This window comes from Stegostoma tigrinum, chromosome 9, assembly GCF_030684315.1.
Source record: "Stegostoma tigrinum isolate sSteTig4 chromosome 9, sSteTig4.hap1, whole genome shotgun sequence".
Lineage (NCBI taxonomy): Eukaryota > Metazoa > Chordata > Chondrichthyes > Orectolobiformes > Stegostomatidae > Stegostoma > Stegostoma tigrinum.
The window spans coordinates 2,485,464-2,501,763 of NC_081362.1; the positions used below are offsets into that span (position 1 = coordinate 2,485,464).

Genomic DNA, 16,300 nt, shown 5'->3' on the forward strand with positions numbered 1-16,300 from the left:
AAGCCAGAAGCTCAGAATTGTCACAGAGCCGGGCACGTGTCCATTCAGCTCACCATGCTCTTAGAATCCACATTTCGCCGAGGTGTGATCATCGTCTTAGTCCTGCACATTTCCCCCTTTCAAATTAAGCCGCAACTCCCTGCTGAATGGACAATTTGAACACGGTCAAAGCAGTGGCTTCCAGCCCCCAATCCCTCCTACCAATGGGTTTAAACTATGCCCACTTTCTCGATCATTTCACACCTGGGAACAAATTCTCCTTCCCTGCTATGTCCAGAGAGACGCCACCTCTTCAGCAGTTTGAGCCCCCACTCTTGACTGAAAGAACATCCAGTCTTTCTGCTTCCAGCAGGGCTCAATGCTTAACTATCCAAATCCTGCTGACTATTCCCAGCTACTGCATCAGAAACATCTTGTCAGGATGTTGTGAACAAACTATATTTCACCTTTTCAAAGATTATTCAAGGCTGAGGGAGGTAGATTTTTGTTGACAAGAGGTTCAAGTTCCATTCGGGGGGTGGGGTCAACAGGATATTGGAGCTGAGACCACAACCAGATTGAACACTGATTTTCAATGAGAAACAGATTCGATGGGATGAATGGCCTGCTCTTGCCCCTACATTGAAATCTGAAAGCCATGCTTATACAACGGCCACAATCATATTTGGACCCGTATTCAGAGAAACTCTGTCCCTGTTAGATTTTCATCAGCACAGGGCCAGAGGTGACAGCGTGAAAGGGAGAGTTCTGATCCAGAACATGCTGTCTGAATGGCAGCTGGGGGCAGATTCAAACAAACTTTCAAAAAGCAATTGGAGAAGTACTTCTGTGGAAGACATTGCATAGTTTCTGGGCAGTGTGGGGACAGAAGATTAACCGGAGAACTTTTTCAAAGAGGTTGCAATGCAACAATGATCCAAAAGGTCTCTTTCTACAATTCTACAGGAAATATCAGAGACAGTTTTTATACTTAACCTATGAGACATCCAGTTAATTGAGCTCGTGGCCTTGTGCGTAAAAAAACATTCCTTTACGAGGCTATGTTCAATAAAGAAAGCAGATTTTTGTAAAAAGCAGAAGGAACAATATATTTGTTCTTTCTTGAAATAACTTTGCGATGTTACTGATATCCACATTGTATGTTTAAATATACCCATGTGAAAAATGCATGCTAACTTTGTTTTTGAAAGCGGGCCAGCGCTTGCAGAGGGAGAGTGTCCTTCAGCACGCTGTATGCGCTGATGATGTTGGTGTCTCCGCTGGGATACACATGTGCCAGCTCCCAGAGAAGTGTGGAGCCGTTTATAACCTCACTGTGGGCACATTCAGAGCCCACTTCCTAACAGCGTATTCCCAGGATTTGCTTGGAGAGCTGTGCTTAGGGTTCGCTAATGCCAACAGGAAGCTGCTAATCAGCTGATAGGCTCTTCGTCCCTTTTTGCAAACACAACGATGTTTACAAGGTGCGCCAGCTGGTCTGCGCCAAGGCTTTAGACAAAAGCTGGTGTGTGTGTATCCTCACCGCCTCAGAGGGAGGGTTAGCAACGTGTTTTTGGAGGAACTCGAGCCAGATCATGGGCTTGATTTCATGCCACCTTGAAGAAACCGGCTGTTAATTTCACTGAAATTAAACAAGTTTGTGTAATTCCCCCCCTGCACGACTGCAGTGTGTGAAAAGTACACCCACGGTTATCCAACACGTTCCAGAAAATTTCCCCAAAAACACACAGTCCACAATCTACACCAGGAGACCAGTGTAAAAGTCCCATTTCTCTGAAACCAGCCGCAGCAATCCGCTGGACCGTGTTAGAGTGGGAGAGACACTGCGCCCAGAAAGTCTTCACCTGGATCTCTGGTAAACTACAGAATGTGTTCACTGCAACTTCACACCACGAATAATCCCCCTTTTTAACTGAAAATTCCACTAGCCTGCTCCAGACACCAACTGGTGGGGGGGGGGGGGGGGGGAGAAGAACAGGACGTTTCACCCTCAAATTAATTTGGCCAAGAGGAGAGTTCGCCACCAGAGCATGAGACACTGCGCAGGGGGGTTGGGGACCGAGGGCCACAGAGAGCGGACAGAGCCAGAGCAAACACTGAGAAAACAGGGAGTTAGAGAGATAAAGGCAGAGAGCAAGAGAGAGGGCCTGAGAGGGGGATAGAAAGATACAGGGAGAGACACAGACACATTGGGGCCAGCAGATGCTCAGACACAGCAATGGTTGGTCAACATTGAAACTTTCAGGGTCACACAGAACCCCAAAGTTGAAAGAGCTGCATTGGGACAGGCGGATAGCAAAGCCCCAGAGCGGCAGAGCATTCTAAACTTCACAATCATCTGAACTGTATCCAAGTCGCCACTAAAATGAGTGATAGAGGAAGCGATATATTATAAAGCTTTTCACTTGGACTTTCCTTTAATTGTAAAAGCTTTGAAAATGAAGCCCTCGGCTATTAAATTTGTCGATAATCCTTTGATAACTTGGCACAATGACAGAAAAATCGGATGTTGGTTGCCTTGCAAAGAAATGTGAATCTTACTGAGTAAACAAGATCTTCTTAATGAATAACCAGAATTTTAACATATCAACTGGTTACCATGACAATCTTGCTTTATTTATAAAGCAGGCGAGATTGGATGAAAGGCAGGATAAATCATCATGCCACTAGGCATTTTTTTCAAACCACACTGCCCTTTGAAATCAAATATTCCACTACAGTGGGACTGGAAGACAAGGATGAAATAGTTTGCCTTTTATTTGTTCAAGGAGTGTGGGCGTCAATGACTGGTCCAGAATTTATTGCCCACTCCTATTTCCCCTCGAGAAGGTAGGGTTGAGCTGCCTTCCTGAACTGCTGCAGTCCATGGGCTGTAGGGTAGACCCACAATGGCCTTAGGGAGGAATTCCTAACCCTAACCCCATCGCAGTGAAGGAACGGAGATATATGTGTTCTGAAGAGGAGGTCGCCGTCGCCGCCTCCCCCCCGCCCCCCCCCCACCAACTTACTCTGATAACTAAAACTGAAACACCCAGAGAGGTTTGCCTCAATCTATTACAAAAGGGAGGTTAAATAAAATGAACTACGACTACTTACTCGACACTGAACAAGTAACAATGCATTTATCTAACTCTAACAGTTAACAAATTAACAGAGCTGCCAACAAACCAAACAATTCCCCCTTAATGACTAACTATTCCTGAATAAAACAAAATTCCAAAGGTATGCTGCTCCAATAAATATGTCCCAATCATTTAAACCAAAATAAAAAAACAAAAATGGATTAAAACTTAATCCCTCGAAATTACAACCAGGATGCATCCTCCAGAATGCTCCATGCTGTCTCCTGCCAGAAACGCCTTTCTTCGTCAAATTCAGGTGTCAGATGCACACCTCCTGTGAATTCTGGTGTCAGGAATATTAGTTAAGAGTACCGCTGTACCTTCAATTAGATGATGTTTTTTTTCTGAGAGCTGATAGAATTCTGACACATCCAGGGCTTCTCTTTAGAGCTGATGGGTTGTTACCATACTTAGATGGCAGTTGCTCTTACATCGATTTTCAAATGCCCTCTACTTTTATACCCTTGATGACCTATTAATTTCTTACAATAGGATTGGTCGGAGGTTGTCAAAACCATCAGATTTAAATTTAATTGGGTTTTGGTATCTCAGGCCTAGTTTAAATCAATTGGCTAACTTCAAAACCCTGTTGTCCGGGTTAAAATGCTGCTTTGCCTGTTAACAGTACAGCCTTTTGATAAAACGTTTCAATTTCAAGAACCCGCTGTGCATCTGCTGCTGTCTCCAGGCTTTTTCTTCTCTTAAAAATCAAAACCTTTGAAAGGGACCATGCACTCTTCCTCCCCTATTATTTGACAAACAATTTCTAATGTCCTGCCTTCCAATCCACAAGTACTGTACCAATTTCACAACACCTCCCTCCTTAAGAAAAAATGAATCATTATGAAAAGATTGTTTTTTCCCCTCTAAATCTTATCATCATTATTACTAGATGCTTCAGTCATTAATCTAGAGTTACATATTTCGTACTAGTTCTATATCCATTGAACACTACCGTGTTTAACTTGTATACAAATTTTCCTTTTAAACCCATGATAATGCATCCGCAATAACATTTTAACACTTGCACCATGTACAATCTGTAAATCAAATACTTATAACAGAAAACTCCAACAAAACAGTCTGATGTTCTTGTCTTTAAATCCTTCCAAAAATGTCAAAAGGTTACGATTAGTGTACACAACTGTCTGATACAATATTTTAGTGTTTATGCTGCAAGCGATGTAAGGTCAGTATCAAACTACATAATTCATTTTCAACTGTGGAATATTGTAGGGGTGTTATTTTATCGGAACAGCATTCCACACGTCAACCTCATGTACTATTGAATTAGTCCTCCCCATTCTATTTCCACATATGTCCTCATTGTGCTGCAACAAGCCTTTCAATTCATTCTCTGTTCCTGACACAGATAGCTTACTACCCTATCCCATTCTTTAAAGACTTCCTGATTATTTAATGTACTCTGAGGCACATCAAAGCCCAAATTATCTCAACTTGATTCATCAGTCTGAATCACAGTAACTAACAACTGTTTCTCTAGTTCCCGTTCCTGTCATACTAATTTTTCAGCACATTCACATGACATACTCAATGAAGTTTCTTTCTATCTAGCATCTCTACCAGATAATCACCTGACTCAATTTCTTCTCAATCTAGTAAGGACCACTAAAACCTTGCTTTGAAGGGATCTCCTACACTGGTAACACCACAAAACTTTATCCCCACAGGCACATATTCAAAGTTTAGATTTCATATCTGCTTCTTGCTTCATTAGATGCTGAGCCACCTTCAAATATCGTCTAGCTAATTTGTTTAAGCTTTCTCTCACCTCAGATACATAATCCAGCTGTGAGATCTCGGACTTTGGACCTATCAACTTTTCCTTAATTAATTTTAAAGGCTCTCTTAGTTAGTGTCTGATTATCAATTCAAATGGAATAAATGGAGTTGATTCATTTGGGGCATCTCTAATAGACAACAGTGTAAACGGGATATCTTATCCCAATCATTACAGTAATCCTGGCAATAATCCCTCAGCATAGTATTTAGGGTCTGATGCCACTGTTCCAATGCTCCCTGGGATTCAGGATGGTACACACTTGATTTAAAGTGGCTATCCATGACCTTCTTAAAACAATCTGGCAGTAAAATTGGGCCCTGAGTCTGACGGAATCTTCCTGGGTAGTCCATAATGGTGAAACAAACAACTCCTCCACAACCCTTTTTGCCTTGACATTCTGTAATGGAATTGCCTTTGGAAATCTAGTAGATACGTCTACTATGGTTGGCAAATGCTGCTTCCCACTTTTGTTTTAGGAGGGGACCCACAAAAATCAATTATAACCCACGTAAAAGGGTCTTCAAAATGTGGGTATTGGTATGAAAGGCACTGGTTTTATTGCTGCCCGTGGCTTCCCTACCATCCGACACATATAACAGGAACAGCAACGTTCAACCACCTCCGTATGCAGTCCAGGCCAATAGAAATGCTTCTGCATCTTAGCCCGAGTCTTCCTCGCCCCTAGACGACCTCCGACAGGTAATGTGTGTGCTACCCACAACAGTTCCTGTCTGTATTCTACAGGCCACACATTCTGGTGACATTCCACTCATTTCTCCTCCGCACTAACCTGCTGCAGACTCAGTTTTCACCTCAGGATTCTATCCTTAAGATAATAACATTCGGGAACACATTTGGATTATTTTCCCTAGTAGGCTTTATGATATACATTTTTTATTGTCACATCTTTTTGGGGTAACTCCACTAATTTTTCAGAACTCGACACCTCTGCCTGATCTTCTACCTGTTCAGGTATTTCCCTTACCACTTCATCAAACAGGTGTGTCAGCCAACTCGACCTCAACTCCTTCATCTTTCTCTTTGGTTTTCCCCTCTTGCTGTAACTTATGACTACAGGATCTTGTCAACACACAGCCCAGAAAAATTCCAGGGTAATTTTTTTTAAAATCCTGAGTTCCCTGGTTTTCTTTTGGCTTCTCCAACATGAGGGAAATCACTCCCCCCTTTAATCCTACTGGGTCGTTTCCAAGAACAAACTTTATTCCACTTTTTAAACCCCCTCCCACTGTCACTTCCCCTAGGCTTTCAACTTGATCTTACACAGGGAATGTTAAATCTCTCTGCATTTATTTCACAGATTATCACCCTCTCAAGTGAGGTTTCAGAAGGAGTGCAAATACATTCACCTCTTACTATTAGAGACTGACCAGCTCCTGTATCTCTCAATATATCAACTTCTTTACCTTCTGTCCTTGTTCTTCCAGAGTAAGCCTTACCCGCAGAGGTGAAGTCTTCGAAAAGATCGGACCCTATTTCACCATCCAGCCCACGACTAGACAGTGCACTCTTCAGCAGCTCCTCGAGTTCGCTTGGGATTTCCTTCACTACCTCAACTAATCTCACTCCATATTCAACTAATCTCACTCCATATTCAAGTAACAACTTATTTATCTAACTAACAACTAACAAATGAACAGAACTACTTACAAACTGAACAATTCTCCCATTAACTACTAACTATTCCCAAATAAAACAAAATTCTAATGGAATGCTGTTCCAATAAATACAAGTACCACTTATATAAACCAACATAATAATACAAAAATACATTAAAAAACTTAATTCTTCGAAATAACAGCCAGGATGTGTCTTCCGGAATGCTCTGTGCTATCTCCGCTGATCCTCTGCCAGGAACGCCTTTCTCCATCAAATTCTGGTGGTCTGAAGCACCTCACCTTCGGATTCTGGCGTCAGGAATATTAGCGAAGAGTTCTGCCATACCTTTAATGAGATGATTTACCTGAGAGCTGATAGAATTCTGTGAGAGCCAGTGTTTCTCTTTAGAGTTGCTTTCACCCAGATTTCCAAATGTCCTCTTCTTTTATACCCATGATGACCTATTAATTTCTTAATAGGACTGGTCCGAACTTAACAAAACCATCAGATATAAATTTAATTGGGTTAAGGTGTATAGGACCTGGTTTAAACTAATTGGATAAATTCAGAAACCCTGTTGTTTTGGTAAAAATGCTGCTTTGCCTACTAGCAGTATAGTCTTTTGATATAACATTTCAATTTCAAGAACTTTCCCTGCATCTGCTGCTGCCTGCAGACTTATCTCCAAGTCATAAAAAACACAAGTTTTAAAGGGACCATGCACCCTTTCCAAACCCTCACCCAACCACCTCCCCCCGCCCCCCGGCTCCCTAAACCTCTTATCATTTTACAACCAAATTTTAACATCCTGCCTTCCGGTCCACAAGTACTATACCAACTTTGCAACAGTAGCTTGGAGAGGAACTTGCAGGGGGTGGTGTTCCCATGTATCTGCTGCCCTTGTCCTTCTGGATGGAAGTGGTCATGGGTTTGGAAGGTGCTGTCTGAGGATCTTTGGTGAGTTTCTGCAGTGCATCTTGTAGATGGTACACACTGCTTCTACTGAGTGTCGGTGGGGGAGGGAGTAGATGCTTGTGGATGTGGTGCCAATCAAGCGGCTGCTTTGTCCTGGATGGTGTCAAGCTTCTTGAGCGTTGTTGGGCCTGCCCCCATCCAGGCAAGTGGGGAGTATTCCATCACACTCCTGACTTGTGCCTTGGAAGGGGTGAACAGGCTTTGGAGCACTGATTAAAAAAAACCTTAGTGAAAAAGGTGATTTTTTGAGAAGGTGGACGGAGTAGATACGAAGGTGGGAAGAGGAAATGGGAGGACTGCAAACGTGTTAAGACGACAGGAGATGTGTTAAAACAGGTTTGGGCCATGGCAGGGTCAGGCGCAGGATGTGACAGAGAAGATGCTGGGGAGTTCTTGCTAGTGGACAGAACATACCCCAAACTCTGCAAGGTTCAGGTGAGGCCAGCGGAGAGGTGGAATCTAGTGAAGAGGAACAGAAGCAGTGTCTCAGGGACCCCAGCTGCCCATTCTGCACATCCCCCCACCTCTTATCCCACTGGAGGAAAATATGGTGCCATGCTGCGACACAGAGACTGACATCAGGGTCAGTCACATGATCAACATGAGGGGTGAAAGGCAGAAACATGAGTGATAGGTTGACAAGTATTGACTGGGGGTGGGGGGCTGGCAGAGGGAGGTGGTCTTGGTTTGTTGAAGGATATAGACCACTTGGTTTGATGCACATATGGAATTTAACACTGTTAAGTGAGAGATGATACAATTTGAAGAAGGATCAAGATAGGGGAGTATACAATGAATGGCAGGATGCCAGGAAGCTCAGAGGGATACTGCGATCTTGGGATGCTTGTCCACATACCCCTCGAGGCAACAGATTGATAGGCACATGGGACACTCGCCTTTGTCAGTGGTGGCATGGATTTTAAGGGCGAGGAGGTTATGTTGGAGCTGTACAGGACGTTGCTCAGGCCCCAGCTGGAGTACTGTGTACAGTTCAGGTCCCCACACCAAGAAAGGTGTGACTGTACTGGGTGCCGAAGGAGATTCACCAGGATGTCACCTGGGGTAGTGCGTTTCAGCAATAGAGACTGGGTGCTTTCTTTAGAGTGGTGAAGGTTGATAGAGGTGTCTAAGATGATGTGGGGCATGGACAGGGAGGATAGGAAGCAACCGTTCCCCAAACAGTTAATAATGAGGGAGTGTAATTTTACAGTGTATGGCAGGAGATTGAGGGGATTTGAGGAAAACATTTTTCACCCAGAGGGCAGTGGGGCTCTGGAATGTATGGCCTGGGTGCGGGGGTATTGAGGCAGGAAAGCCCACAATCTTTAAAAAGTACTTGAATGAACACTTGAAACATCATAACACTGAAAGGCCATGGAGCTAGTGTGGGAAAGTGGGACTATCGTAGGTGGTAGAAAATGTTTGGCTGTACAGGCTTGATAGGCTGAAGGGCCTTTCCTGCACACTATGATTCTATGGTTGACTGGGAGCTAGTCCAAAATGGAACGCCTTCCACAAGGCCTCCTTACAGCACAAGGGGCAGCTCACCACCGCCTTCAAGGGCAACTAGGGACGGGGCAAGAAATGCGGGCCCAGGCACCGACACGCACATCGTGTGAATGAAGCCTCAAAAGGATATTCATTTCAACATTCACAGGGAAAAAGGGCAAAGGGGGGGGGGCGCTCGGGGCAAGTGAGGGAGGGCAAGGGGGGAGCGAGTGAGGGAGGGCCGTTTCAAAAAGGGAACTACATGGGAACAGAGGAGAACAGAGAGATAGTTAGGTATGGCTCATATCTCTGCAGACAACAAGAAAACACTCAAGTGCCAATAACCGAGAATTCTCCGACATGAAGCTGCAGAATTATTAGTTGCTCTTTTTCTGGCCAAACTATCTTTATGAACCATTAACAGAGTCATGCACTGGTATCATGGTGATATGACCTCCATCAGCAAACCCAGGGGATTGGGGAGGGTGGGGGGTGTTGTTGGTTGAGCTTACAGCTTCTGTTCAGCCTCATCATTCATTAGGCCTTGGCCCTCCTTACCCCCCGCTGGAGATCCATGTCAGTGCTGCCTCGGAATATTCAGGGCCAGACAAGCATTTAGAAAGGGTCACTTCCTTTCCTTCAGCACTCACACTCATCAAGTCCACACTGACAGAGTGAAAGCAACTGTTTCCCTGAGCCCATCGGCTGCAATCCATCACCCTCACTCTAACAGCAAACGAAAATACAGCCACCGCCTGGCATTCGCAACTGGGTTAACAAGCAGCTCAGAAACCAGTAGGTGTGTGAGAGAGAGAGAGAGAGAGAGAGAGAGAGACACAGACAGGCAAACGGGGGGGGGAGATGGAGAGAAAGACCCACACACACACGGACAGACAGACAATCGGGGAGAGAGAGAAACAGACAAACGGGGGGGAGAAAGAGAGAGAGGGAGAGGGAGAGAGAGAGAGGGAGGGAGAGAGAGAGAGAAAGCAAGAGCACAAGCAGAGTGAGAGATAGGTAAAAACAGAGAAAATGAGAAAATAGACAGCACTAGGGTGAACAAAGAACAACAAAAAGATAAGCGGGGGGCAGGCGCAGAGAAAAAAAAAGTGAAAGAAAGAGGCAGAGAGAAAACAGGCAGAGCTAGCAAGCAAAGTAGACAGCAAAGTGCAGACTACTTTCTAAACGGGGAAAGGCTTTGGAAATCCTAAGCACAAAAGGGCCTTAGGTGTACTAATGCAGGATTCTCTTAAGGCTAACGTGCAGGTTCGGTTGGCAATTAGGAAGGCAGATGTAACATTAACATTCATTTCAAGAGGGCTAGAACACAACAGTAGGGACGTACTGCGGAGGCTGTACAAGGCTCTGGTCAGACCCACGTGGAATACTGTGAACAGTTTTGGGCCCTGTTCCAAAGGATGTACTACTGCTGGTGAGGGTCCACAGAGCTTCATATAAATGATTGCAAGGGAGAAGGGCTGTCGTTGGGGACTCTGGGTCTGTACTGAACGGAGCTTAGAAGACCAGGTGAAATCTGACCGAAACTTACAGAATACCGAGCGGCCTGGATAGGGTGGATGTTTCCACGAGGAGAGACAAGGGCCCGAGGGCATAGCCTCACAGTGAAGGGCCGACACTTTAGAACTGAGCCGAGGAGGAATTTTCTACAGCCAGAGGGTGGTGAGTCTGTGGAACTCGTTGCCATAGAGAGCTGAGAAGGCTATGTCATTGAGTGACTTTAAGGCAGAGATAGACAGGTTGTTGATTGGTATGGGGGATCAAGGGTTACAGGGAGAAGGCAGGAGAATGGAGTTGAAAAACATTTCAACATGATTGAATGGCAGAGCAGACTCGATAGGCTGGATGGTCTAATTCTGTTTCTGCCTTATGAACGCTGAGGGTGAGGGAGAGGGGTAGAAGTGTTTATGAAATAGATGCATGTCGAAGTCAAATGTGTGATTGGGTAGCATCAGCAAATTGTTTTAAAGCAGAGAATGGGACTGACACGGTTTGCCCGGCTTTGTACACAATGCACTAATAGATCATTCTGGCAGCTCATTTAGAAGCAGCTGCTCATGATAGTTTGACAGAAGAGCAGAGGAAATCACCTTTGAACCCAGCTTCCTGCCTCTCTCTTCATAATATGGTGACAAAGGATTGGAAGTGAATGAAATACTGTGTGTAAACCTCTGCGCAGAGGCAGAGTTTGCCGAGTGTGAGGAGCACAGTAAGATTGCAATGGGAAAGACAGGCTTTAGCTAAGCACACGGCCACCGCTTATTTCAGAGTTTTTATCCCCTAGAAACAAACTTAGATCACAGCACTTCAATAAAATGTACCTTCCCACTAGTGAAGAAAATAATTTCAAGTTATCATTTTAGTTTGAAATACACCTCACATTAGTCCAAAATGCTGAAATGTGTGTTACAGAACTCCACAAATTGTCATGAATATCCAGGGAAGATATATCTTACTTTTTTGCTACATTTTTCACTTTAATAAAGAATGGAGCATTTCTGCAGAACAGCAACTTTTCATTACTCCAAAAGATTACTGTGTCGCTTTGTCACGAGGACAGACCAGACAAAGTTCGAAAACACACAACGAGAGCCGGGCGTGGAGGTCCTTGAAGAAAATTAAACAAGTATTCTCCCACTCTCTTTCTCACGGGTGTCGGGGGAATAGCAGGCAGGTAATGACGAGCTGGTGAAATCAAGGGCACGGTACAGATTCTGACCCATCACCTTGTGTCCGAGGAGATGGATTTTTAAACCCAGTTTTGTTCTGGAATAGCAGAAATGTTCACAGTGAATTCAGATCCTTTTTACCCCCTCTTAGTGGCTGTCTCACTGTCTGCAAGCTTTTTGTGACCAGCCTGTGCAGGCACGAAATCCCTGGGCTCACTGAAAGGCTTTTGCAGGTACTTTGGGGGAGAAGCAAGTCACTTCTGACAGGAACCTTTGTGAAGGGCATTCACACACCTGTCTTAATGACCAGGCGAACACTGAATTATTAAACCTGGTGCTCTATTAAGCACAAAACCCTCAAGTACTCATCTTGGGGCTACTGAAGGGACAGAATCCCGTCTGTCCAGTTACGGCAAAGCAGAAATCCATCGACCGACGGTGGATGAAGCAAGCTGGCCGAGTGCGTACGAGAATACGGCCAGAAGGTACAGAGCACCACCAGGTGGGAATGGTTGGATCATTAGATTGTGTTGACCATCACAGCTACACAGCAATTCCAGGCTGGAGGATTCTGTAGGACCAGCCCTGGAACCCATCAGGATATCGTGACTGGCTTCAGGCCATACTGTTCCTTAAAATTCCTGAACATTTGGAAAAATGTTGTCAGCAAAAACACAAGGAGGCCATTCAGCCCCTCGAGCATGGGGCTACCTGCTATGCTGTCAGATTGCTGTGGATGTCTGCTCCAAGAGAAAAAAAAAGATTTGAATTCATGTAGCACTTTTCATGTCCACCAGATTTCTAAAAGCACTTTACAGCCAATTAGAGATAATGGGAACTGCAGATGCTTGAGAATCCAAGATAACAAAGTGTGGAGCTGGATGAACACAGCAGGCCAAGCAGCATCTTAGGAGCACAAAAGCTGACGTTTCGGGCCTAGACCCTTCATCAGCTTTTGTGCTCCTGAGATGCTGCTTGGCCTGCTGTGTTCATCCAGCTTCACACTTTATTATCTTACAGCCAATTAGGCTCTGTCAATATAGTCACTGTTAGAAACGGGCAGTCATCTGGTACACAGCAAGCTTCCACAAAGAGCAAACTGACAGATCAGAGCACCTGTTGACAGGAATATAAATATTGCTCAGGACACACAGGAAAACCGCCCAGTCCTCCTCCAATCTGTTCATCTCATCCATTTAACCTTCGCCCCATACCCATTGGCTCACTTGTTCAACAATAACTGAGTGATCTCAGTGGATCCTCCAGCTTCCCATGCCACCATCCATAGCTGGAAGGGGTGTGGGGAGTATTCCTAATGTTTACTAGCTGGCATATGAAGAAGTACTTACAAAATACACTCGTGTTTTCTTACTCATCATTCTCCATGGAAATATTTCCTCTTTATCCACTCAAGTCAAATCTCATTTTCAACACCTCAAATCAGATCACACGTTGACGTTTTAATCAGAACAGGACAGAAGCTAGCTTTGTGCAACCTCTCCACTGTCCAATTTTATGAAGCCCAGTTTCACGTGGACCCAACTGCAAGCAGACAGATGTGGCAACTCACCATATACTGGACTGAGTCTTTACGTCTTTTCAGTTACTGATTTTGTGGTTGGTCATGCAGATTAGTTCATAATTTACATCATACTACACTGTTCAGTAAAGGCTTGTGTCACGCAAGAATTTTCTGCAAATGTCTTCTCTTTCGATAGCTACATCCCTCATCACCCCAACCACTCTGGGGTCTATATCTCTGCATGTGTGTGTCTGCATGTGTTGGGGGAGGTGGGGCAGCGTGTGTTAATTAGCGACAAAAACAAAGTTGCTGGAAGAGCTCAGCAGGTCTGCCAGCATCTGTTGAAGAGAAAACAGAGTCAAAGTTTCAGGTCCAGCGACCCTTCCTCAGAACTTGATTTACAGCATCCACAGTTCTTTTGGTTTTTGCGTTAATCAGCAAGATGTTTCACGGTCTTTGAGCTCCCATCAACTGCAGTTAACATTCATGGTTAAGGTTTACAAAAAAAAGTTGAAACGATTCTACCAGAAGCAATTTTTGAAAAAGAGCTGATTGCTGTACCATACAACACAACGTGACTGCACAGATTTCTCAAATGACTACGTGGTCCTGTAAGGAAATACAATGCCAGAATTCAGCTTGAAATACACAGCAGTCTGCACTTGTACAAGCTGATTCATTTACCAATCACCAAAACACTTCTGGACTTCCATTGTTGACAAACACACACGGATGACCGAATAGCAACACAGCCAAGATAGACTCACAGATCTGGTGCTGCCTGACTGTAAACTAATCAGAGAACTCATTTGAATGACCTGTGCACATTATTTACAATGTCAAAATAAAGAGACCTTGTCATTGGGCCGATAGCCAGAACAGACACCCATTACTCAACAAGGAGAAACAAATTTTGCATTCACAATGATACAGGAAGCAGTAGTAATTTCCTCCCATTGAGGACAGCAGACTAAAGTGTTTCCACAGCATGGTTTCAAACAAGGCCATCTCTCTGAAAGTTTGATTGTTTAAACTTCAAGTTCACGGTCACGCTAACAAATCCACCAGATTTTCATACTTTAAGTCAGTCAGTCAGTCACATGATTCAGGCTGACTTTTTTTTTAAACCGTTTTCAGCCCCAGAAAAGCCATTCACAAACACTATATCATTCCGCTGCGCAGAATTACAAACTGTCAGCCAATGTTTTGAACATTTTCACAACTTAAACAGTTAGTTCAATTAATTTGAGGGACAGATGTTAAAATTAACCCCTCAACTTGATACAAACAAACAAGAAAACAGCTAATATGGGCAGTAGCTTCTACTTACTGTAAAAACATCATCATCACCGACCTCCACTTCATTCTGAATTGTGGAAGATGACGTTGTTGACCCTGGGAGAAAGGTTATCATTAAAAACGGAATTGTACAGAGTGGTTACAGAATAGCAGGCGTATTACTCTAAGAAGCCGCTCACTGTAAAGGTTACAGCAGAAGCTGTTCTAACAATGGATAGAGCAAATCAGAGCAGCCGTGCTCTTCCTCATTCAGACCCTCCATGATTTACTAATGCTCCTCGGTAAAGGGACGCTAACACTCCAACCTTCCGACCAACACAGGTAGTCATAACTATGGGCTTGCAAACAGCGTATGGTGGGCAGAGGGTCAAATCCGGTTGAAATTAACATGATGTAGGAGTCAGCGCTCTGAAATCTCAGCCAAACTAATCCCGCAAAGTCTTCTGAAGGTCTGCAGACATGCTGATTGGGTAGAGTGCTCATTGGGTCAGTTCACATAACAACAGGACACAGAGATGTAACTGAGTGGGACTGATCAACATTACAGACAATACACAACCCCTGATATAATCATTCTGTCACAGGGAGCAGTCAGGCTAAGACAGTCTGCCTGAGCAATAGGGCTGACTTTTAACGTAACAGAACATTGTCAAATGTTGTCTCTGTGAAGGATCTCAATGAGCTATTTCTCAACCATTCTACCTGAATTTCTTGCGAAAACCAATGTAGTGGGGACGATAAGAGCAAACACATACTTCAGTAAACAAATCCTTTCCACAAAAAGTTAACTATGTGATCAAAGTGACATGGCGATCAGATATAAAGCAGATACTTTACTCTGAGGCAGGTTTCCTGCCTGGCCCCGTGTTTGAGCAGTTGATTGGTTGCTGAGCAGGAAGATGGTATCACATTAGACACACGCCAATGCAGCAGCAGTATAAAGTTGGCAAAGTAGTAGGGTGTACCTTCGGTCAGATCTTCTATTGCCTTCCGCACACCTCGATCAAACGCACGTGCGTCAGCAGGGCTCTGAAAGGTGAGTCCAAACTTCCTGTTGTCTACCATCCAGTGGTGAAATGTCGGAGTTGCTTTCGTGTAAACCAGGTCTTTCTTTAAGAAGCATTCCAAAACAATCTTTAAAGAGAAGGGAAGAAACACAACCATTAAACAAAGGATAAGTGAGTACAGGCATGGCACAGAAAAGAAACACTGGTGTACCATTTATTGGCCAGCTTTGACAATTGGACACAAATGACAGACTGTGCATTTTACAGTCTCCTCTTCAACCACTGCACCTCCACCTCACTTGGTGACACTTCCTGCAATCTCTGTTGCAGTGTCAGCGTCTGCTGTAATAACTATTTGTTAGTCCCCTCCATTAATTTTGCATAAATTTATCAACTTGTACAAAATATTAAGGGGCAAGGAATCCCAGGAGAAAGCGGTCACAATACATACTCTGCAACAGAGAAACTTAAGACAGTTCTGTAGCTGGGCAGGGCCCCACACCAGTATCCTGCCCTCCCCATGAAAAATTACCAGCTAACATCCTGTTCTGAAGGGTCACTGAACTCCAAACGTTAACTGTTTCTCTCTGCACAGGCCTGCTGCATTTCTCCAGCAATTTGTGTTTCTGGTTTGATTCAGCTTACATATTGCCTGATTTTAAACAAACCCGAATGCTTTGATTTATAAAATCTACAGAATCATCATTTTTAATGATTTGTACTTTGCAAAGGGAACTAGATTATAAAGTTAGAGAAGTATAATTTAGCATTATGTAATT

The 16,300-nt window shown here is 44.1% G+C and overlaps 1 protein-coding gene across 2 annotated transcripts in view; it reads right to left on the reverse strand.

The window, feature by feature from the left end:
• LOC125454957 (sprouty-related, EVH1 domain-containing protein 2) overlaps positions 1 to 16,300 on the reverse strand; it is a 131,373-nt gene that overhangs the window by 39,384 nt on the left and 75,689 nt on the right. For both annotated transcript variants that reach the window (XM_048536346.2, XM_048536349.2), the window contains exons 3-4: positions 15,480 to 15,648; positions 14,546 to 14,610 (exon numbers count right to left, since the gene is read on the reverse strand). In XM_048536346.2, coding sequence (XP_048392303.1) covers positions 14,546 to 14,610; positions 15,480 to 15,648 — 234 coding nt within the window. The remainder of the gene's footprint in view (positions 1 to 14,545; positions 14,611 to 15,479; positions 15,649 to 16,300) is intronic.